The 24,622-nt window shown below is 37.3% G+C and overlaps 3 protein-coding genes across 5 annotated transcripts in view; 2 read left to right on the plus strand and 1 right to left on the minus strand.

Annotated features, from left to right (window-relative positions):
• LOC134670228 (uncharacterized) overlaps positions 1 to 24,622 on the plus strand; it is a 122,206-nt gene that overhangs the window by 70,804 nt on the left and 26,780 nt on the right. The window lies entirely within an intron of this gene.
• LOC134670226 (replication protein A 32 kDa subunit) lies at positions 70 to 8,556 on the minus strand. The gene is made up of 6 exons (XM_063527943.1): positions 8,275 to 8,556; positions 8,114 to 8,196; positions 6,204 to 6,425; positions 1,044 to 1,229; positions 544 to 758; positions 70 to 238 (listed from the first exon to the last, which is right to left on the minus strand). The coding sequence occupies exons 1-6, from the start codon at positions 8,282 to 8,284 to the stop codon at positions 154 to 156; spliced, it is 801 nt and encodes a 266-aa protein (XP_063384013.1). The 5' UTR covers positions 8,285 to 8,556; the 3' UTR covers positions 70 to 153.
• Positions 8,997 to 24,622, plus strand: part of LOC134670232 (protein spinster) — a 46,877-nt gene continuing 31,251 nt past the window's right edge. For 2 of the 3 annotated variants that reach the window (XM_063527952.1, XM_063527953.1), the window contains exon 1: positions 8,997 to 9,498. In XM_063527952.1, the coding sequence (XP_063384022.1) occupies positions 9,294 to 9,498 (205 nt within the window). In that variant the 5' untranslated portion in view covers positions 8,997 to 9,293. The remainder of the gene's footprint in view (positions 9,499 to 24,622) is intronic. The other variant, XM_063527951.1, reaches the window with a different exon arrangement.

Below are 24,622 nucleotides of genomic sequence, written 5' to 3' on the forward strand. Positions count from 1 at the left end.
CCTATTAATAATGAATATTAGTTTATTTCTATCAGATGAGGTAGTATGGGTATAAAAGTAAATCAAACATTATAACTTGCTTCTTTATTACAAAAATAACTGGCCGTTCAACAGCAGATGGGTTACAAAAAGTATATATAATCATTACTTAAGTTAAAAAGCATCAGTAGCTCGGAAATGTTCTTCATCAATAGTGGAGTAGATGTGACCTTCACCACACATCCATTCCAAAATGTTTCTGAAATAAAAATAATAAATGGAAATAAATTTTCCGAAGATGCATACTTTTACAATCATATTCTTTTAGCTAAAGCTTTTTAGTTAAAGCGGCAAAATAACTGTCAGTGTATCAAGTGAATAGAGTTTAGCATTAATTACTGCGGTGAAGGTGTTAAGTCTGTGATGATGATGGTGTGGTTTTGCGCTATTTGTGGGTCCCGTAACATCAGTTAAGGCAAGTCTACCCAAAAATAATATTCAAACAAGTGTTGAGACATCTGAGCAATAAAAATGGGTATCACATGTCATGATCGAAAAACTTACTCGAATTCGACTTGCGGCATGCGTTCCTTCAGCGACGCATACATGTCCTGCTTGCTGATACCCTGCTCTTGTGTGGAGGCCCGGATGAGGTTGAACACCATCATCTGGCGCGGGTTCAGGCCGTTTACGGAGCCGCCATTGTCCGACACGCCGACCATAGAATTGGCTGGCAGGCCACCATTGAATGTAGAGTTTGAGTTGGCGACAGGTTTTTCCTGAATGAAACAGTATATTTTAGAGGATATGCAGGTTGTTGACCAGCTTAAGTTTTGGGTTATGATATTTTCATTATTGTCCCTTAGATTTGGCATAGGCACACATATTTACGAAAGAACTTGAGTTATGAGTTCACAACAAGATTTCGGTTTTTGTTTCATTTTAAATAAGGAAATATTTATTGCTGCGCTGTGTCTGTGTTTAGCGCGATTATCCTCATTCTCATTACCAAAAGTAGTTAGCAAAATACTTATTAATAATTTTCATAAAATATTTTTACCTACCTTCTTTGACTCTGCTTCCATTTTCACCTTATTATTAATACATTGTAAATAATGGAATGTAATTGCATTGACATCTGTAATGGGCATTATTTTAAAAATCATCACCACTTTTTTGCCCTTGTTGGTTTTCACGTTGCCATAAATTTGGATGTAGTCATTGACATTGACTTTGGGTGAAGATTTATCCTGAAATAAACATAATTGTATGTTATAAAATAAAAAAATATATATATATATTTAGCTAATTTTTCTGGCATTTCACATAAATTTCACAGTTAATCAACTTGACTCAGTGGTGTGATGTCTACAAACTCTTCAAAATGTCATAGTGATAGAGCTTAGCGAAAAGAAACTGCATTTTTGGCAGAAAGCAAGCCGCTTTGCCCGGTGATACTAGGGACCAATCTGAATGATTTCATCCGAGGAAACACAAATTTCATTCACTAGAATTCAAGATGGCGGACCTTTTCCAAAATGGCGGCTGCAATATTTAAAAAAATTATAGACACAAAACGGCTGCACCGATTTTAGTGTTTGATATATCAATCAATTTGTATTGACACCTGTAATCGAATAAAAAATATGACATTTAAAAAATTAAAGATGGCGGCCGAATATTGAGAAATTTGTGTTTTCTTTTTTTAATTATTTTCCTTCTAATAAAAATAACAACAAAATATTCTATAATATGATCACATATTCTTTAATTTAAATGAAACCTGATAATATTATCTGCAAAATAAAAAAATAATCTTAACAATCCGTTGAGTAGTTTTTGAACTATACGCATTTCAAAAAGCGCGTAACTGCCGTCCGAAACTGCCCGCTCGCGCGGCTCGCGTCAAAACTGAGAACTTTGATGATTTATAATGATGATGATGACAAAAAATAACTGAAAACATATTTACTGTATTTATTGAGCTATAAATAAATAAATAAATTGTATTTCCGCTTCTTATGTGTGACCATCACGGCAAAAGGTATGGCGGCTGGCGCTTACGTCGCTTAGCACCGCAATAGTATTGGAGCGGCGTTCATAATAGCGTAAGCGCCATCCGCTCTAAGGTACCTATACCTATACTCGTGGGTTCAAATTTATTCCTCTCTATCATCTTTGTCCCGATGTGGTTGAACAGAAAGAAAAGAAAATTCGTATGAAATCAGAACAAAACATACCTAATATAATTAAATTAAATATATAGAGATGAACTACGCCTAACTAACTTCCATCTATTTCAATGTGTGTAGTATTGAAATAGTAATGGAGGGGCGGGACAGTTTGATGTGGTTTATTTATAAGTACCTTTCGTTTTTGCAGTTGCCTTTGCATGTGCTGCATTGCACTGTACAGGGTAGACCCACCTTCCCACACGTGCAACGCATTGTTTCGCAGCCTTTTTTACAGCCGCAATGCTCCAGATATGATAATTCACACCATCTCCCTGGCATCAGACCATTGCGGTTCCCAACTGCCACTATATATGACTTCCAAACCCAAGAGGATGGCAATGGCACAGAGGCATCATCAATAATAAGAGCATTTCACCCCATAAGTGGCCTGCTTGATATGTGAGACGGAGCTCGAGTTTATGTAATGCTGCCGGTGTTGGTGGGATGCTGGTTACCAATTTATTTTTAGTAACAAATAACTCCTTGCGTACCAAGTTGACCGACGAATGTGCTATTTGTGGGTCATATAGGTAGCAGGTGAACTTTTCCAGCATAGCCATGATTTCTTCAGGACGGCTTTGTTCTGCCTGATCTTTTGCGTGAAGTACGATGCGTGAAAGTCACGAAGAGCGGTTGATCTGTCAGGACCCAAAGTATTTGCTATTTTATGCATGAACCTCGACATAACGGCGTTTATTTGCAGTCCCAGTTAATAGCCATAGCTCTTGCAGGCCACTCTCAATTTAAGTTTGATGATATGATATCAATAACACCAAAACATCTGTATCGGAAGATCTAATCAAAATACGCCTAATTCCCTGTTCTGCCTGATCTTGTGAATAGGAACACATGCGGAAGAAGCTGATGGCCGCATCGTACTTCACGCAAAAGATCAGGCAGAACAAAGCCTTCCTGAAGAAATCATGGCTATGCTGGAAAAGTTCACCTGCTACCTATATGACCCACAAATAGCACATTCGTCGGTCAACTTGGTACACAAGGAGTTATTTGCTACTAAAAATAAATTGGTAACCAGCATCCCAACAACACCGGCAGCATTACATAAACACGAGCTCCGTCTCACATATCAAGAAGGCCACTTATGGGGTGATATGCCCTTATTATTGATGATGCCTCTGTGCCATTGCCATCCTCTTGGGGTTTGAAGTCATCTAATGGCAGTTGGGAACCGCAATGGTCTGATGCCAAGGAGATGGCGTGAATTACTTATAGGCCAAGAAATAAGAAGTTATAGAGGGAAATGCTAGGAACACAATTTTTGACTCCGTAACTTTGTTTGGACTAGTTAGGAGGTGAACATATCAAAAGTCCCCTGCCGTAGCCCCGGTGCTCGGGGGGAGAGGGGGGAAAGAAGGTCTCATTTTTCGGTTTTTCACTAATATCTTGGAAACTTTGCGTCTTAGCGACATGACTACTTAGAGAAACCAAAAGCTGATAAAATTTGTTACAAGTTTTATTCAGTCAAGTTTGTCGATATCTTGAATAGTTTTTGAGATATCCGCTCTTGAAAGTTTATTTAGGGCTTTCAATTTTATCTTGATATCTACATTAGTGAAGCTGCTAGGCAGTGTTTGGTATCATTTTCGTATAAATCGGGGGTGCTGAATTCATTTTTGGTATCACATTGACAGCATTCCTAAGAAAAAACATATAAACTTTAAACAAATACCTTTTTTTTTAAATTCCTCTTCACGCTTAAACCGCTCAACCGATTTAATTGTAATTTGGTATACAGATATTTCGAGCCCCAAGACAGGACATAAGATACTTTTTATCTCAATAATCATCCTTTAAAGTTGTGAAATGGAGTATGGGGGGAATTCAACTTCGTCGACGAAACCGAATTCCTGAGGTTAATACTGCTTAAGGCAAGGTTTAAAGTCATGTTAGGTATCATTTTCATCTAAATCACAGATGTATACCATCCTAAATTTCACCTAAACTGGTTCAGCTGTTATTGACTCCCCATACAAACTTCCACCCCACTTTTCACATCCTCAAAAGATGCTTTTGGTAATAAAAACCATCCTATGTCCTGTGTCGAGACTGAAACTATTTCCATACCAAATTTCAACGAAATTGGTTCAGCGGTTTAAGCGTGAAGAGGGATTTAAAAAATATATATATTTTTAAATTTTGGTTTTACTTCGGAATAGTGTCAATGTGATACCATAAATGAATTCTGCACCCCCGATTTATACGAAATTGATACCAAACACGGCCTTACAGCATCACTGATGTAGATATCAAGATAAAATTAAAATCTCTAAATAAACTTTCAAGAGCGGGTATCTCAAAAACTATTCAAGATATCGAAAAACTTGATTAAATAAAACTTGTAACTAATTTTATGAGCTTTCGGTTTGTCTTAGTAGTCATGTCGCTAAGATGCAAAGTTTCCAAGATATCAATGAAAAACCGAAAAATTCGACCTTCTTACCCCCCTCTGCCCCGCAGCACCGGGGCTACAGCCGGGGACTTTTGATATGTTCACCTCCTAACTAGTCTAAACAAAGTTACGGAGTCAAAAATTGTGTTCCTAGCATTTCCCTCTACAACGTTTTTTGAGCATTCATTTCCTGACCTATTATCATATCTGGAGCATTGCGGCTGTAAAAAAGGCTGCGAACCAATGCGCTGCACGTGTCGGAAGGTGGGTCTACCCTGTACAGTGCAATGCAGCACATGCAAAGGCAACTGCAAAAACGAAAGGTACTTATAGATAAACCACATCAAACTGTCCCGCCCCTCCATTACTATTTAAATACTACACACATTGAAATAGATGGAAGTTAGTTTGACGTAGTTCATCTCTATATATTTAATTTAATGATATTAGGTATGTTTTGTTCTGATTTCATACGAATTTTCTTTTCTCTCTGTTCAACCACATCGGACAAAGATGATAGAGAGGAATAAATTTGATCCCACAGATATAGGTACCTTAGTGTGGATGGCGCTTACGCTATTATGAACGCCGCTCCAATACTATTGCGGTGCTAAGCGACGTAAGCGCCAGCCACCATACCTTTTCCCGTGTTGGTCACAAATAATAAGCGGAAATACAATTTAGTTATTTATTTATAGCTCAAGAAATACAGTAAATATTTTTCCAGTTCTTTTTTTATCATCATCATCATTATAAATCATCAAAGTTCTCAGTTTTGACGCGAGCCGCGCGAGCGGGCCGATTCGGACGGCAGTTACGCGCTTTTTGAAATGCGTATAGTTCAAAAACTACTCAACGGATTGTTGAGATTATTTTTTTATTTTGTAGATAATATTATCAGGTTTCATTTAAATTAAAGAATATGTGATCATATTATAGAATATTTTGTTGTTATTTTCATTAGAAGGAAAATAATTAAAGAAAGAAAACACAATTTTCTCAATATTCGGCCGCCATCTTTAATTTCTTAAATGCCATATTTTTTATTCGATTACAGGTGTCAATACAATTTGATTGATATATCAATCACTAAAATCGGTGCAGCCGTTTTGTGGTTATAATTTTTTTTAATATTGCAGCCGCCATTTTGGAAAAGGTCCGCCATCTTGAATTCTAGTGAATGAAATTTGTGTTTCCTCGGATGAAATCATTCAGATTGGTCCCTAGTATCACTGGGCAAAGCGGCTTGCTTTCTGCCAAAAATGCAGCTTTCGATGTAAATATCGCCGTAAGCCCTACTACTATCAAAGTAAACTGTAATTATGTGTGAAGCATGGCCGTCGTATGCTGCAGGGGGCTGCGCGTTTAAGGTCCTTTCATAGCAATAAAAAGCAAGTTAATGCCTTGATGGTGTCAGATTATGGCTGACAAGGCTCAGCAAATAACACTGTTCTATTTGGATATTTTTGTGCAAGATATAATCATATCAGCCAGAGGACGTCCACTGCTGGACATAGGCCGCTGGCAAGATATAATATGTTCAAATTATACATATATGTATTTTCAAATTATACACTTACATCCTCATCCATAGCTTCCTGGTCCAACCAAAGCACAGCTCTCATCCTGCCCGTCATATCCTGGATTGTGTACGTAATTTTAGTGCTCTGCATCCGAATGTTCCTGACTCTCGCTACAATAGAAACTATTTGTATTTCTGTGCCCCATATCTTCACACCGTCGTCACCACTGTGCAGTGCCTGGCGGATTACGATGGGTGCCGTGCGAGATGCTCTTCGGCCCTGAAATAATATGTAGATGTTTTTTACGACATTCAGGTTGTCTGATAAATAAGTAGAATTACCCTGTAACGGCTGCATTAAATTATCCAACAACAGCCTGTGGAAAAGGAAATCACTCTGTATGTGATGACTCGACCAGAATTGAAGGGCCTTATATACTGCTAAAGACAACCCAAGCCAAATTAGTTTTGGGAGGCACCCCAAACATTCAAGGATTTTTAAAATTGCATATCTATCACTTAAATAATTCTATGTTTGTGTTAGCCATCCTTGTTCCTACTTATAACAAGGTCACTCTGGTTAAAATGGGATGGAGGGATAAGAAGACGGTATTTCAAAAAGTGTAAATTAAGAAAGTCAATTAGAATGTTAAGGCAAGAAAAACACTCAACACCTAATAATAAAAAAAAAAAAACCGGGCAAGTGCGAGTCGGACTCGCGCACGAAGGGTTCCGAACCATAATGCAAAAAAAGGCAAAAAAAGAAAATGGTCACCCATCCAAGTACTGACCCCGCCCGACGTTGCTTAACTTTGGTCAAAAATCACGTTTGTTGTATGGGAGCCCCACTTAAATCTTTATTTTTATCTGTTTTTAGTATTTGTTGTTATAGCGGCAACAGAAATACATCATCTGTGAAAATTTCAACTGTCTAGCTATCACGGTTCGTGAGATACAGCCTGGTGACAGACGGACAGACGGTACCCTTTGGGTACGGAACCCTAAAAATGAAGGGGAAGTACAATCAGCAACAAAAGCTTGAAAACATGCTTAACACATTCAGTGCCGAAAACCCAACTATCGGGTATTTTATGATTTTGTTCCTAGGCAATAGTCAGGATTGTGGTACTGCTTTATACAATGAAATTGTTGTGGCCAGACGTGGACATCTTGTTTGGCTGGGTGGCAATGAATGTGTTAAGAACTATAAGATATAATATAACAAACCATGATTTCATAACACTGGGCTTGCACAAAATTGACATTTGTTTCACTTTTGTTCAATTCATATTGCAAGTGATACATCTGTGCCCTCTAATCTTATCTTATCCATATGCACTTAACACTTTGACTACCGAGAACCCGCCTGGTAGGCACTCGTAATGTTTGCTCAGATGCCGGACAACCCGCCCAGCGGGTTCTTTTGTACGCAGATATAGACGACCGGTTTCTGGGGTAGTGCACCGTTTTTTGCCCGGTTGCGAAAGTGTTAAAAGTTTATTACAAAAGAAATTTCAACCTCAACTGTTAGATAATAAGTCTCAGATTTATTTAAATCTCCTGTTCAGAGTAGTGCTATTTATTTTCTGATATTGAAACATAATTATGAATTGTTGAATTGCCACTACAAAAACTATAAAAAACTGATTGCTGAGGAGAGTAAGCCGAAGGCAGGTTCCATTCCCATCCCATAGTATATTTTGAAAGTAATATTTTTTTCATTATTAATGTAAGCATTTGTTGATTATACATAAAATTAAAAAAAAAATTATCAGTGACCATATTATTGTTATTGAGATATAAAATCATATTTATATTGAATATAGCCAGTTTATGATTGAGTTTAGATTCATAACTTATAACTGATAGATTTTTTTCTGTAATGTTTTGGCATAATTATCTGTATGTAGAAGTCTTGATATGGAATCACAATGCAAAACTGTTAAATTAAACTTAGATATAACATACCGTTTTTTGAGGCTGGTTTGGTGTGTTTGCATTTCCAAACTGGCTAGGAGAATTAAAAAATCCACCTCCGGCCGCTGATTGGTCTGAAAAAACATTTATTTCATTAGAATGTTATTATAACCTTAAAAATGAGGTACTCAATAATGGGAAAAAGTACATACCGTTCCACATATTTACGGTTGATTTTAGCAAGATTGATTTTCTTACGTAGACAGTATTGTTATTTCAAATTTTTATTTGAATCACAAGGGTTATGGCTAAATCTGGTGCAATTGGCGGTATCACTTTCGGATATTGAATAAACAGTCACGACACACAGGACTGGTTTATTTATTCCAATTATTGACCTAACAGATTTTAAACTTATTATAAAGGCGGAAAGACTACGGAAACACAAAATCTTGTAAGTAAAAGTTTAATATTTTAAGGATTACAATACAACGGATAGTTGGATACGCAGTTTGACGTTATAATTTAATTTGACAGTACAAATAACCGCGAAACGACTTTAGGGCTCGTTTCAAAACAAATGCAAAGAGTAAGGCTAACCATAGACGCACGGTTTCCGTACGGAATGAGAGGTGGGAACGGGACGTCGCTCTACACATGCATAGCGCTGATTCGCTTGCACATGTTATTCCATACAGAAAATTGCAGAAAATTCCGTGCGTCTGTTGTCAGTCTGAGGCAACCAAAGCCTAAAGTAAGAATTTACCTGATATTGAACTATAATTTAGAATATCATCTTATTTAACTTTATTTTAAAGGTAAAATTAATGCTTTTTAGTCAAAATTCTAGTTGCTTTAAATAATATTTTCTCCTAGCAATTTTATAAAAATCTGACAACTATTCAACTCCAACTGTCAAAGTCAAACGTGAATTGAATTGGATTAAAAATTATTCTCGTCACGAACGTCGGCGGGACGGGTTGTTGCTGACGTACATTTGAACTACGCTATAATTATGCTACGAATACTGTAACAATTACTAATTGTCTTAATTTCGTAAATATCTAATCAGTACCGTTCCTAATTCTCAGTGGTTAGTTATATTTTAACCGAACGCAATTAGTGAAAGTTGGTGAATGCAAGTTTTTTCAAAATTTCGGTCTGACTGTTACCTAATCGGAAAGCGGTTATCGTTATCACTGAAAGGACTTGAGTGTGTGTAGTGAGCACCATGGACCAAAGTGGTATAACACCTAATACTTCTAATCAGCAGCTGGTTAGCAACGGGGACAATGACTCCGCGACGGCGCTGCTGCAAGAGAAACAGGCGAGGAGGCGGGAGAATTTGAGGGACGTCAGCTTTGTCGAGTACATGACGGTCGGGATACTATGCTTCATCAATCTCATCAACTATATGGACAGATTCACCATCGCCGGTAAGTGCAGTTAATGTATTTAACAGGGAATTACCTGCCTTTGCCTTGATAGTGATTCTAACATTAACGCATTCACTGCCGGCAATGCACATATGCGTTCATGTTCATACAAATTTGGTGGCTCGGGAGTAAATGACATGTTAATAATGTCATTATTAAGCGACAATCCCATTTTTTTCTAATTGGGTTTAAATTAGAACCTGAGTCTAGGGCAAATAAGTCTTGATTAAAGTAATCATAATGAGCATAGTTATATTGAAAGTACCCAAACCTAATTAATTACTTATTACTTTTAACAAGAAATGGTAAAAATTAGCAATGTGCTACTGTTATTACTGTGGCGGGCTCAAAATAGACATTTATTCCCCTATCAACAATTAATGATATTCTAACGATTCAGTAGGACCTGTCTTGAAACAAAAACCCCTCACAGGTTATTTAAACATACATATTGGATCCTCATTTTGCTTCGCCATAGTCAGGTAAAAAGTACTAGTTGTAAGTAAAGTAAATTATGAAAGTTTATTATTAACTACAGTTTTAGATCATCTACAATGTTAAAGTTAAAACCTGGCGCTATCACAAAATCTTCTGTCAAAAGCTTCGCATAGCGCTCTTAATCTTTTATTAATTTTCTGACATTCCGACCCATTTTTTAAGTCTTAGCTTCATATGTATAAGGGTCAATTTTTAACTTAAAAATTAATTCTTATGTTACTCCGACTGTAATCAAAGCCAAAATGAATATTCATATTTATGATAATTGTAAATACACAACCAGTGAGACAGTTATGTCTAAACAATTGCATGCTACATTGTGTCTGCATAAGAATTAGCCATTTCTCTGCAGGTGCTGGTTACTGACCGCACCTGTTTGATATTTTATGACTGCTGTGAAAGTCATAAAGTTATTTAATGTTTCTCAATATTTCTTACATTATTATTAATTTTACAAAATGGAATGTAATTGTGTATGCTTAGTGCTTACATATAAAATTTGTTTAAATGTGACCTTATCAATTTCATGATAAAATAATAAACAAAATAAAGTTTGTACATTTCCACCAAAATATAACTACCTAAACAAATATATACTATAAAAAAAAAAGCTGCATCTTTCACACTTAATAAATATGAGTACAATAATAAGTTACAATATTCCTAGATCACCCTAGAATCCCTAGATTATTCAAAGATTATAATACCTATTGTCAGTATATAATTTTATAAAACATTTGTACACCTCACTAAAGCCATCACCCATCAAAATTTGCTAAGACATATCCAATTTTGATTTGTCAAAATAAATATGCAGAATAGAATTATAATGAGATACTATTTAAGGGCTGTAGCCCGGCGGCTCTGTAAAATTTTATAGCAAGTATTTTGGGCTTCACACATAATTCTGTTTTGTACGCTAAGACTATTGAACCAAAATCTATGTAGTGTTGGTATATTGTACATGTAAGTACCTACTTTCGAATGCAGTATTATAAGTGCTGATACTTCTATTATTTCTCACAATAACATTATAATGATCAAGTGGGCATCATCATGAAACCTACGTAGAGTTTAACTTTTGCCCCGTAATTGTCCTCTCTAATATCATCTTCCTATTGTGTCTTATAATTGATGTGGCGTGATATTACGTCATCTAAGTCATCTTGCGTCTTCAGCTACTTTACCAAAGTTTTTTCTGGGCCGTGAGATATTACTACATAACCATTATAACTAGACCTCGAAGATCGTAAAATCAAAATAACGATATTTCTATTTTCGCGGCCCTCTGAATAGAGGGCCGCGAAAATAGAAATATCGTTATTTAACTCTCTATCGCTCTTGAATATCCGAGCGATAAAGAGGCAGATAACGAAAATTTGATTTTGCGGTAAATCTTCAAAGTTTCAAAGATCGCAATGCTCTAGTGATGCGAAAGTATCATGAAGCATTGCGAACAATGCATTTTTCGGTGGTATTCCTATGAGTAAGCGCTGTTATTAGTTTGCGTTATCATGGCAAGTCTAGCATATCCGAGCGATAAAGAGGCAGATAACGAAACTTTTGATTTTGCGATAGGCCCTCAAAGAATGCAATGCACTAGTGATGCGAAAGTATCAAGAAGCGTTGCGAACAATGCATTTTTCGATGGTATTCCTGTGAGTAAGCGCTGGTATTCGTTTGCGTTATCGTATCCTGGCTTAGCATACTCATTAACGAAGATTTACGAAGCTCATGACTCAAGCATATATTAGGATGAGAATGTGTAATCTAATCTCTTTCTAAATTACTTACTAAAATAGGTAAGGCATGCTCCTATTTTGCGTAACATGCAGATAAGGTCTTTAAAACCCGGGATGAAAAAGTTAAGCCTCCTAATCTCTGTGTAATGTAAACAACTTTTTAGGCCTCATTACGTAATTTTTGGAGGTTCCTTATTATACTCTGTATCTTAAGTTAGGTACTTAAATAAAAATAAACAAATAATTTTTACATTGTCGGGTAGTTATAACATTTATTGATTAAGCAACCAAATAAAACCACCTGGATCTGCCACTGAACGACCTGACTTTAACCTACATTATTTTATCATGTAATGTTTTCATCTACTGGCTTGAGAAGCAATTTGAGGGTAGATTTTGTTTACTTTTTTTTAAGGTTCCGTACCCAAAGGGTAAAACGGGACCCTATTACTAAGACTTCGCTGTCCGTCCGTCCGTCCGTCTGTCACCAGGCTGTATCTCACGAACCGTGATAGCTAGACAGTTGAAATTTTCACAGATGATGTATTTCTGTTGCCGCTATAACAACAAATACTAAAAACAGAATAAAATAAAGATTTAAATGGGGCTCACATACAACAAACGTGATTTATGACCAAAGTTAAGCAACGTCGGGAGTGGTCAGTACTTGGATGGGTGACCGCTTTTTTTTGCTTTTTATTTTGTTCTTTTTTTTGCATTATGGTACGGAACCCTTCGTGCGCGAGTCCGACTCGCACTTGCCCGGTTTTTTAAATACTTAAAGATACAGACATAGGTCTATCTCTACATTGTTCACGGTACACCGGAACTGATATTAATGTGGACTTTACAAATAAATATTAATATTATAAAATGACAGTCAATAGCAGAGATAGGTGACCCCCCTGCAAACAAATTTCGGATTCTGTTATCTCTGGAGATGACTGTACATAATGTACATATACTCAATGAGTAGGTACAGTACAGTATATAGGAATACGGGAGTGCTGTAGTGATGAAAGCAATTTCCCTTCGGGCCTGCTTGCTGCTTTAATTTAATTGATAGACCCTGCCTACAAACAATACAATCTTTTGTATGATGCTATACAGTTTATGAATAAAACATTTTTATGATGTTTATTACCTTTATATGAAAGCTAAGTAATTGTGCATGTAGACTCTAGAATGAAATTAATTAAATCATCATCACCTTATCATGTACCTTATACAGGTCCTTTGTAGATAAGTGGTAAGTGAAAATGCCATTTTCTAGTAACTCACGAAGCCAATAGTCATTACAATCAATTAGATAAAGATAGTTTATTATTAAAGTAGGCATATTACAATGCGCTTACGTCAAATAACTACACCGGCTCCAACCCTACACCTTTGCCTCGAGAAGATTTAAGTCCCCCCTCAATTGGAGGAGGGTACCCCAATATGGGACCGGCAACAAACTCGTCAGGTCTTATAATTAACATGCATTACGAGTCAAATAAGAAAAATAAGAAAATATACAATTTAAACTATAGAATTCATGCAATTACATACAGTAAGTATTTTTCTTTATAGAAATTTGATTTACAAATATATTTGTGTGTCAAATTATACAAATACATAGCTGTTTCAGAAAACATCAAAATCTTACAAAAGCACAAGAAAATAAAATTAATAAAAGAAATATAATTACAATTATATAGGTACTTAAATCTGACTGGTTGGAAATACCTACATCAAATATTTGATGTGCTTTCTTACCTATAGTTCGTTTTTTTTAGCATTAGAAAGAACTTGCAAGAAGGTAAGCGATCTTGACATATCTTTTAATTGAAAAACGCTTTTTAAAAATCAAAAACTATTACTTATGAAAGCAGAAGAATATAAATGATCTTATTAGATTCATAATTGTTACATATTTGCCGTAATTCATTTTTAAAATGTGTTTTTCAATTAAAAGACACATCAAGATTGTTTACCTAATTTCTAATGCTAAAAAAACGAAGTATAGGCTGTCTCACATATAACTTTACAAGTTTACACATAATACAATGATTTAATTTGATTTTAATTGCTACTTGTTTTTATTACAGTTTCATTTTATTACAGATTAAGCTGGATCTTATAAATTTGTCGTTCAAGCCCCATGAACATTTTATCTGAATTGAATAAAAAAACATTAAATTGAAAGCGGTTTAAGGTTCAAAGAAATCTATCAGCAGTAAAAGCGAGAATGGTGTTTTTATCGAGTCCTCTCATTGTTAGATTCTCATAAAATATATTTCTATACCTTTACTGGATGACAGGAGAGTACCTAGATAGTGATGAGATCATAAAAATAATTATACCTAATACCTAACGTACCTATCTAACAATAACGGAATGAATGCCTATTGTAAAACCGAACCGAACACAATCAGGTATAGAAGCTAGGCAAATCAGTAATTCGTTAATTTTATTACGGAAATTATTATGATTAAGTAAGTTTGTTTGTTTAAATACCTCCTGAGAAGGTAAACATTGTCTTATAATGGAAATAAAAATAAATAGGTAACATAATAACTAATTTCGTGTAAAATTCTCTTAGAACAATATGAATCACTCCTACATCACTCTTACATCTTTGTCCCTATTCACTTCCCTATATAATCCAGAGGCATAATACCTACTTACTACCTACAAGAAGTTGCATAGACGTAGGTTTTAAATGCACCTCCCACGATATAATACTACCATAGACTGAGGAGTGCCATTACAAACCGTTTCATGTAATCGAACGAATTTGTTACTTGACTTTCAATTACCGTGGAGTCGTAAAACGCATTTTTGAGAACCATTCATTCCTGAACGAGTGGTTTTGTAAGGACAGCTATTACGATGGCAATTAAAGGGCTTAGTGTGAGAGGCGAGGAGAGGTCGACGTCACGTAATCAGGGCCCTAATCTCCATGGTGCGCTCACGTGCGTGGGTTCTCATAGCTCGGTGAATGAAAGGCATCTCTTAATAGTAAGTACAATACATACGTAGGTAGTTTGAGTTTTATTCTAAAATGTAATAAGGCTATGGATAGGTAAGAATTTAGAAAATCGCTTACAGTACTCCAGTTTTGTCTGAAAACATCATCATCATCAAACTAGTACAAAATTTGATACGTCACAGCAAAATGGACGCAATACTATTCACGCTAGATCAAACGAGATAAAAAAGACATAGTTATAAAGACAGCTGGAAACGTAACATTCATAACACTTTTACGCCTATACCCTATAGGAAGTGTTTCAAAAAGTACTTCTACTTATAAAAAATATTTCTAAACTAAGAAAATAACGAAGAGGATAAACTATAAAACGAGTACACCAACAAAAACATCCTATGGCGTGATGTTTTTCCCATACGCTACGCAAATAAATAGGTAAGGAAATTGCCAACGAAATCTACAGTACAGCCACAGATTATCAGAAGGAACCAATAAAGGTCATTACATATAATAGTACTTAAAATAAATAAAATTACTATCATTAATTATTTATAAGTCATATGACATGACCATAAAATGGGCAATATACGAGGGTGGTCCCAGAAGTGACCGACCTGACACACTTAAAGAGGTTTTTATTTTGAGTAAATACTTTTTTAAAACAGAATACCTCTTTATAAAGTTTAAATTTGAAATTCGAACACATAGCGTCGTTTGTCTTTTGTTTAGTAGCCATCAATAGTGAACGCTGTGAACAAATTTTCCGACATGGAGAAAATTGGCCATCGTTATGTGATACAATACTTTCATTTGAAAGGTTTTAGTCCAACTAGTATTAAAACGGAGCTAGATTCTACTTTGGGGGAGTCTGCTCCATCGTTTACAACAGTAAAATATTGGGTGGCAGAGTTTAAACGAGGTCGCTCTAGTTGTGAAGATGAACATCGATGTGGTCGACCAAATGAAGTGACTACGCCAGAAACTGTAAAAAAAATCCAGAAAATGGTATTAGATGACCGTCGATTGAAAGTACGCGAGCTAGCAGACATGGCAGGTATTTCAAAAAGTGCTGTACATCGCATATTAACTGAAAATTTGGATATGAAAAAGATGTGCGCAAGGTGGGTGCCGCGATTGCTCACAGACGAACAAAAAATACATCGCGAAGATATTTCGACCGAGTGTTTGGCAAAATTTCACAACAATAAAGCGGAGTTTTTGCGGCGTTATATTACTATGGATGAAACGTGGGTGCATTATTTCACACCAGAGACGAAAGAACAGTCGAAGCAATGGACTCGAAGAGGAGAACCGGCCCCAAAGAAGGCTAAAACAGTTCCATCAGCAGGAAAGGTCATGGCCTCCGTTTTTTGGGATTGCCGTGGGATAATCTTCATAGATTATCTTCAGAAAGGAAAGACTATCAATGGCGAGTATTATGCCAACCTTTTGCATCAATTGAGTGAAAAAATCTGTCAAAAACGACCACATCTGGCGAAAAAAAAAATTTTGTTTCACCAAGACAATGCACCAGTACACACGTGTGCCAAGGCCATGACCAAAATCCGCGAGTTAAAGTTCGAATTACTTCCTCATGCACCCTATTCGCCTGATTTGGCCCCTTCCGATTATTTTTTGTTTCCTAATTTAAAAAAATGGCTTGGTGGTAAAAGATTTGCCAGCAATGATGAAGTGGAGGCTGCGGTTGATGGGTATTTTGAAGACCTCGACAAATCTCACTACAAACAAGGTGTTGAAGCTCTCGAACATCGCTGGGCTAAGTGCATGGAACTAAAAGGAGATTATGTAGAAAAATAATAAAAAAAAGTTTAGATTTTCTTTTGTTTTCTTTGTCAGGTCGGTCACTTCTGGGACTACCCTCGTATAAACGCATGTCTCTTTCAAACCAGATTATATTCTATATACACAGTGAAAATATAAAAAAAAACTGTGCATTTAGATACGCTAGCAAAAACCCTAGAGACCCTCTCTTTAACCAGTGAATCGGTAGGTAGTTCACACTATTTAAGGAGCACTAATTACATGCGGGATGTTTCTGGGATGAAGTGTGTGGTATGTGACAAGGGTTGATTCCCCAAGGGGCGCTCAACAAGTGTTGCCACCCTCTCGACCCTTATCTTGATTAAAATCTTAAAGCAATCAGAAGCTCGATTTGCAGAACGCAGCTGTTTGGGGATAACACAATGTAAACACTGGAGATATGACTAATGATACTAAGGGCAGGTGGTTTGACAATGAAGAACGCTAGAGACGGTGGAGATAAGGTTATTGAGGAAGTTTTTAGAAGTTCTAATCTTAATTCATTGTTTTACACTGATATGATAAAATTGGCCGAATCAGTGAGTTGACGTGGCTTCAAACTTAGGAAATGTGAAATGTATGTCGCATATTGGTTAATTATCCGTATATTTCTGTAAAGTAACGTGAGAGGGTATCCGATATTTTATACACATTTTCCTGTGAAATATTGTAGCCGACTGTAAAATAAACATGCATTATATAAGTATGAAATATAAGATCTTTCTGACCTACGTAGATACTTGAAACCGTCATAGGTGACTGCTTTTAACCTTGACCATTTATCTTCCTTTGTATGACAGTTAACATTAACACCGAGACTATTTAAACACTATAGAACAAAAAACTAAACTAGTCAATAGACATTTTAATATCCTATTCCTTGTTGCCTTAACTGACGTTGTAAAAGGTTGTGACTAATCGCCTTTTAGAAGGGGAGTAGTTTAAACTGATGTTTTAAGTTTATTTGAGCAACTAACCTAAATGTGTTAAGCTTCTTCAAAGAAAGTGGTTTAAGCAGCGTCTTCCGCTCATTGTCCTAGTATTTGCTTTTCTAGTTAAATACGTGTATTTAACTCTTTCCATGTCCCCATACACATCATAAAGGAAAGATCTAATTATTTACGTCGCGTAGATAAGATAGATGCTCGGTCAAAATGCTGAATATGTTTTCTTAATTTTGTTTGCAATACGGTGAATCTCTGGTTTGACGTCTGGTTGCATATTCTAGTGAGCTAGGGATCGTGTCAAGCCGACCACTGACTAACAGGCAGCCGGACGATATCGGCCTGTCAGTTAGAACAAAAATTTGACAGTTCCGAACAACTGACCGGTCGGTATCGTCCGGCAGACTGTTAGTCAGTGGTCGGCTTTATGTACCAATTTGAAAACCATATACGTAATCTAGTTATCGTCATACATCGTTATCGCGGGAGCAAATATAAATTTATTAAAGAAGTGGTAAAACAGACTGCACGTTTAGTAAAAACAGACCTTTCTGCCTACACATTATAAGCCTCCAAGAAGTTCATCATACATAGCACGAAGTTTTTGTTGCATAATGTTCATAAATCTTGCTTTACACTCTGTTAGTAAATAATGACCCGGAATCGACATATCAAATAAATATTCATGATTTATTTTGTATAACATTATTTAATTTTTGTTGATGAACTTTTTTAAAATCTGTTTTCCATCTTTATTCAAAATTAATTTGGATATATGTTTGTATGTATTTTGTACTATGGTCAAACTTTCACTAAGAGATAGATTTTGGCACTGCAGTTTATTTATAGCATCTGGTATTACTTGCAGATACTTTGCTATGAAATTTACATCTTTTCGAACTTTTGCACTGAGTAAAGATTTTTTTGCTTTGACGATGCACTGTGCGTCTGAATTACGAAATGTGTCTATAACGCTTTTTATTTCATCAAAATACTTGTTGTAGTAAGTGGTAGCCTCGATCCATGTTCCCCAGCGAATAATTGTTGGGTTTGGAGGCAAAGGAATTCCATTAAACATTTCTCTTAATGCTTTTACTCTTTTCGGAGATTTGCGAAATACTTTCTTTACATTTGAAATTAATAGGTTAACTTCTGGAAAAAGAACACGAACTTGATCGGCAACTCTGTTAAGAGCATGGGCTAAACATGTAACATGGACAATGTTCGGAAAAAGTGTTTTCAAATTTCTGCCAGCTTTCAACATATACCCCACACCATCAGTCAATAACAACAACACCTTGTCATGCTTATTGTGACCAGGGCCCCACAAATCATCCAGGGCATTTTTTACAGTATTAGTTATACTGATATTGTTCGTTTCATTTAAACATTTGCTTGACAGCACGTGTGGAGTTCCAACATCATCTTCAAGCATAGCACCTACTATAACGTTAGCGATTTGACGACCTATAGCATCTGTGGTTTCATCAACACTTACATATATATACGCGTCTTTTAATTCGTCTCTAATTATATCCATCTCTTTGTCGTATAATTAAGAGTAGATTAAGAGTAGAAAACATAGAGAAAATTTATGTCGTATATTACGAAAATCACTTAAGATCAACAAAAATTAAATAATGTTGTACAAAATAAATCATGAATATTTATTTGATATGTCGATTCCGGGTCATTATTTACTAACAGAGTGTAAAGCAAGATTTATGAACATTATGCAACAAAAACTTCGTGCTATGTATGATGAACTTCTTGGAGGCTTATAATGTGTAGGCAGAAAGGTCTGTTTTTACTAAACGGGCAGTCTGTTTTACCACTTCTTTAATAAATTTATATTTGCTCCCGCGATAACGATGTATGGTTATCGTACTATGTCACGCTCGGTGAGTGGTGAGTCACAGTTGTGACGTCACGTTTTATGATATCCAGTTACATTGGTGCATTTGGCGCGCCAGTCCGTCTGACCAAGTCCAGTCGCCCTTCAACTGACTAGCCATTTATTTGTCTGTGACGTCACTGTTCGTCGTTGCTTTCCTTTTTTGTGCTATTTCCCGGCAACTATGTTAGGTCCGATATGATATGACAAAATTGCAATTGAGGATTTAAGTTCAACGTAAAATGCTTATAGTATTTATCACTGCTAGAATCTTAACAATATTGTTAATCATAAGGTGTTTTCTGCCGGAACAAAATAACGTATATACTGTATTTACTTATTTCTTAAACTTGTATTTGAACAGGCATGCGCCCTAAACAACAATGTATTTTTGATACTTGTGATTCAAACGATTTGGGCCTTATTGTGATGCACTTCACAATACGCATAGTCACCTTACGTGACGTGACAAAACGTAGCTTTGGGCCATGATGGAGGTCTGATCTCCATATGAAGGGACCACAGACATATTTAAACTGTAAAAAATTAAAAATTAAATCAAAAATAGCATACAGATCCACAGCGCAAACTTCGTCATCTTATAGGGAACTCATCCATCTATATATACTGATTTAAACTTTCACGATTTTTAAACATTATTAAGAGTGCTATTACATTTCGGGGTTGAGCGAGTTTAGGTATTTTACGCGCTGCGGCAGGCCGTGCGAGCTCAGTATTCCGATCCCTTCTACCACACTCGCACTACAATTATGGATTAAACATTCTTGATCCATCGCGAAGCATATTGAAATCAACCATAACAACACTAACTGTACTTAACTTATAAAGTCCTAAAACTGTTATTTGGTAAGTACGAAAATACTAAATGCAGTGCAAATGTACATAGGGGCTGTTCATAAATTACGTCATCTATTTTTGACCCCCCCCCCATCCCTCAAATCATCTAAAAATCATGCTTCGGATGACTCTGTTTCCTCCTACGTCATGCTACCATCATCCGATGTCCAGACCCCCCCCCCCCCTCCTCCCATTTGAAACGACGTAATTTATGAATAGCCCCATACTCGTACTTATGAACGTATATTACTCGAAAGAAATTATAGGTACTCGCTTATTTACAAGAAACAAGTTACAAGAAACTGAAGATACACAGGGTCTGATGATGGAGCTGGAAGGTGGCCACGGGTACCAGTCTATCATGTAACTAAACCACTTCGTGTTTGGGCTCGTTTGATTCGTCTCAACAAGATCTTTGACACTGAAGATACACAGGGTCTGATGATGGAGCTGGAAGGTGGCCACGGGTACCAGTCTATCATGTAACTAAACAATTTCGTGTTTGGGCTCGTTTAATTCGTCTCAACAAGATCTTTGACACAAGACAGTACTCAGGGTCTGATGATGGAGCTGGAAGGTGGTCACCATTACCAATCAACCATACAACTAAACCACATCGTGTTTAGGCTCGTTTTATTTATCTCAACAAGATCTTTGACACTAGGTGATACTCAGAGTCTGATGATGGAGCCGGAAGGTGGTCACCGGTACCAATCAACCATGCAACTAAACCACTTCATGTTTAGGCTCGTTTGATTAGTCTCAACAAGATCTTTGACAATAGGTGATACTCAGAGTCTGATGATGGAGCTGGAAGGTGGTCACCGGTACCAATCAACCATGCAACTAAATCACTTCGTGTTTAGGCTCGTTTGATTCGTCTCAACAAGATGTTTGACACTAGGTGATAAACCAAACACGAAGCCCAAACACGAAGTGGTTCAGTTATGTGATAGACTGATACCCGTCGCCACCTTCGAGCTCCATCATCAGACCCTGAGTAGTATCTTGTGTCAAAGATCTTGTTGCGACGAATCAAACGAGCCCAAACACGAAGTGGTTCAGTTACATGGTAGACTGGTACCCGTGGCCACAGTCCAGCTCCATCATCAGACCCTGAGTACTAACTTGTGTCCAAGGTCTTGTTGAGACGAATCAAACGAGCCCAAACATGAAGTGGTTCAATTACATGATAGCAGTGTTGGCAAAAAATCAATTCGAATTGACGATTGAGAATTGACCGATCAATTCGAATTGACGATTGACGAAACTAATTCTAAATCTACTGATTGAAGATTGACGATTACTAATCGTTAATTCAAATTGATCGGTCAATCCTCAATCGTCAATTCGGATTGACGATTACTTTGTATGTACCTACCTAATGTCCTTTTTATTTAGGCCATTTTTGTGAAACTGACCAAATGCGTTCAAAAGCGGTGTCTGAGTTTACCAAAGGTTCCGAAACATGTTTCCGACGGCTATATGAAGGATGTCCTTTTTGGAACATTTTCGGTTCTTTCCTTAAAATTAACCGATAGCGTTCAAAATCGATATCTGAGGTGCCCAAAGGTTTCGAAACTTGTTTCCGAGGGAAATATTGAGAGATGTCCTTTTTTGAGACATTTCTAGAAATTACCCGATTGCGTTTAAAATCGATATCTGAGGTAAACAGACGTTTCTAAACATTTTTTCAACTGCAATATTGAAAGGTGTCCTGTTTTGGGACATTTTAGTGACATTCTTTGAAAGTGACTGATTGCATTCAAAATCGATATCTGAGGTGCAAAATATGGTTTCAACGGCAATATTTAGATTCTACACTTTAGCCGCGTACTTACTTTACTACCTGCATTATACCACCCTGCTGAAAAAAGGTAATTTCTCGGTATTGCCGTCAGAAACATGTCTCGAAACCTTTGGGCACCTCAGATATCGATTTTGAACGCAATCGGTTAATTGGAAGAAATGTCCCATAAATGTCCAGAAAAAAAAGGAAACTCCGTCTGTATTGCCGTCGGAAACATGTTACGGAACCTTTGGAAATCTCAGATATCGTTTTAAAGTGCCAACGATCAATTTAAAAAAATGTCCCGAAATGGAAGGGACATCCTTCAATACTGACGCGCGAAACATTTTTCGGGACCTATGGTCGACATCGATTACGAATATGAACGTAATTGGCCAATTTCGAAAAATGTCCCTAAAAGGGACATCAGTCAATACTGACATCAGGAACATGTTTTCGAACCTCTGGGAACCTCAGATATCGACTTTAAGTCCAGTAAGTAAGTGCTTAAAAAGGACACCTTTGAAAACTAATCTTAGGGAAGGGAAAGGGACCCTAGGTTAATCTAGATTGAGAATTGATTTAATCCGAATTGAGGATTGATGCGTTAATTCCAATTGATCCAAGCACAAACTGCGGCCAGAAAGCTGGGCGTCCTAAATAAGGTGAAGCGATACTTCACACCTGGACAGCTTCTAACACTTTACAAAGCTCAAGTCCGGTCGTGTATGGAGTATTGCAGCCACCTGTGGGATGGCTCAGCTAAATACCAACTCGCCGCTTTGGACTCAGTGGAGCGCAGAGCCAGGAGGATGATTGGCGACAAGAAGCTAACGGCTAAGCTTCAGTCTTTGGCCCATCGGCGGAAAGTCGCCAGCCTGTCGGTATTCTACAGGCTGCACTTCGGGGAGTGTGCCCAAGAGCTACACGAGCTTATTCCACCGTCCCCATTCTACCATCGGACTTTTAGACGCACGGCCGGTTTCCATCCTTACATGGTAGATATTCCACCAATTCGCACGAAGCGCTTTGCTTCTACTTTCCTTATGCGCACTGCCAAGGAATGGAATTCCCTGCCGGCGTCTATATTTCCGTGTTCTTATAACCCGGCAACCTTCAAATCAAGAGTGAACAGGCACCTTCTGGGCGAGCTCGCTCCATCGTAGGCCACGTCTACGCCTCGGCTAGTCTGTGGCCATGAGTAAGCCCATTCATAAAAAAAAAAAAAAGATTCAATCGGATTGACGCGTCAATCAGAATTAAATCAATTCGAATTGATCAATTCGGATTGATCAATTCGGATTGACGCGTCAATTCGATTGATCAATCCAGATTGATTTAGTTCAGATTGATGCCAACACTGCATGATAGACAGGTACCCGTCGCCACCTTCGAGCTCCATCATCAGATCCTGAGTACTATCTTGTGTCAAAGATCTTGTCGAGATGAATAAAACGTGCCTAAACACGAAGTGGTTCAGTTACATGATAGACTGGTACCCGTGGCCACCTTTCAGCTCCATAATCAAACCTTGTGTATCTTCAGTGTCAAAGATCTTGTTGAGACTAGTCAAACGAGCCCAAACACGAAGTGGTTTAGTTGCATGGTTGATTGGTACCGGTGACCACCTTCCGGCTCCATCATCAGACCCTGAGTACTATCTTGTGTCAAAGATCTTGTTGAGACGAATAAAACGAGCCTAAACACGAAGTGGTTTCGTTGCACGGTTGATTGGTACCGGTGACCACCTTCCGGCTCCATCATCAGACCCTGAGTACTATCTTGTGTCAAAGATCTTGTTGAGACGAATCAAACGAGCCCAAACACGAAGTGGTTTAGTTGCATGGTTGATTGGAACCGGTGACCACCTTCCGGCTCCATCATCAGACCCTGAGTACTATCTTGTGTCAAAGATCTTGTTGAGACGAATAAAACGAGCCTAAACACGAAGTGGTTTAGTTGCATGGTTGACTGGTACTGGTGACCAACTTCCGGCTCCATCATCAGACCCTGAGTACTATCTTAAGTCAAAGATCTTGTTGAGCCGAATCAAACGTGCCCAAACACGAAGTGGTTTAGTTGCATGGTTGATTGGTACCAGTGACCACCTTCCGGCTCCATCATCAGACCCTGAGTACTATCTTGTGTCAAAGATCTTGTTGAGATGAATAAAACGAGCCTAAACACAAAGTGGTTTAGTTGCATGGTTGATTGGTACCGGTGACCACCTTCCGGCTCCATCATCAGACCCTGAGTACTAACTTGAGTCAAATAAATACATATAGAATGTCAGGTCGTTTCAAATATTTTTAATCCTGTCCGGTAGTTTATTAAACTGTACCATTATAAATTATAATACTATAAAAACAGTGCTAGGATCAAAGTCTCTCGTTGCGGTTTACACGCACACAGTATAGCGTTTTACACGGCGCCCGCCGCACACAATGATAAAAAACCTCGTCGTCGCCGTTGAAAATGTGCGGAGCCGACCGACACACGTCCTGCCTGTACAAGCTCTGCCGCGGCACTGAGCTGGCGAGCGCGCGTCATCGGTAATATAGAGTAGTTTTCAAAAAATTGCCAAAAAATTATAGTAGAATTTCA

The sequence above is a fragment of the Cydia fagiglandana genome, chromosome 13 (assembly GCF_963556715.1).
Source record: "Cydia fagiglandana chromosome 13, ilCydFagi1.1, whole genome shotgun sequence".
Classification (NCBI taxonomy): domain Eukaryota; kingdom Metazoa; phylum Arthropoda; class Insecta; order Lepidoptera; family Tortricidae; genus Cydia; species Cydia fagiglandana.

Bases quoted from the DNA above. Each gene is read 5' to 3' on its own strand.
- LOC134670226 (XM_063527943.1), bottom strand. The intron at 6,426-8,113 runs GTATGTTATATC...ATATTATTTCAG, and splicing joins CAAACCAGCCTCAAAAAACG to GGCCGAAGAGCATCTCGCAC. The intron at 1,230-6,203 runs GTAAGTGTATAA...TGTTTATTTCAG, and splicing joins AGGAAGCTATGGATGAGGAT to GATAAATCTTCACCCAAAGT.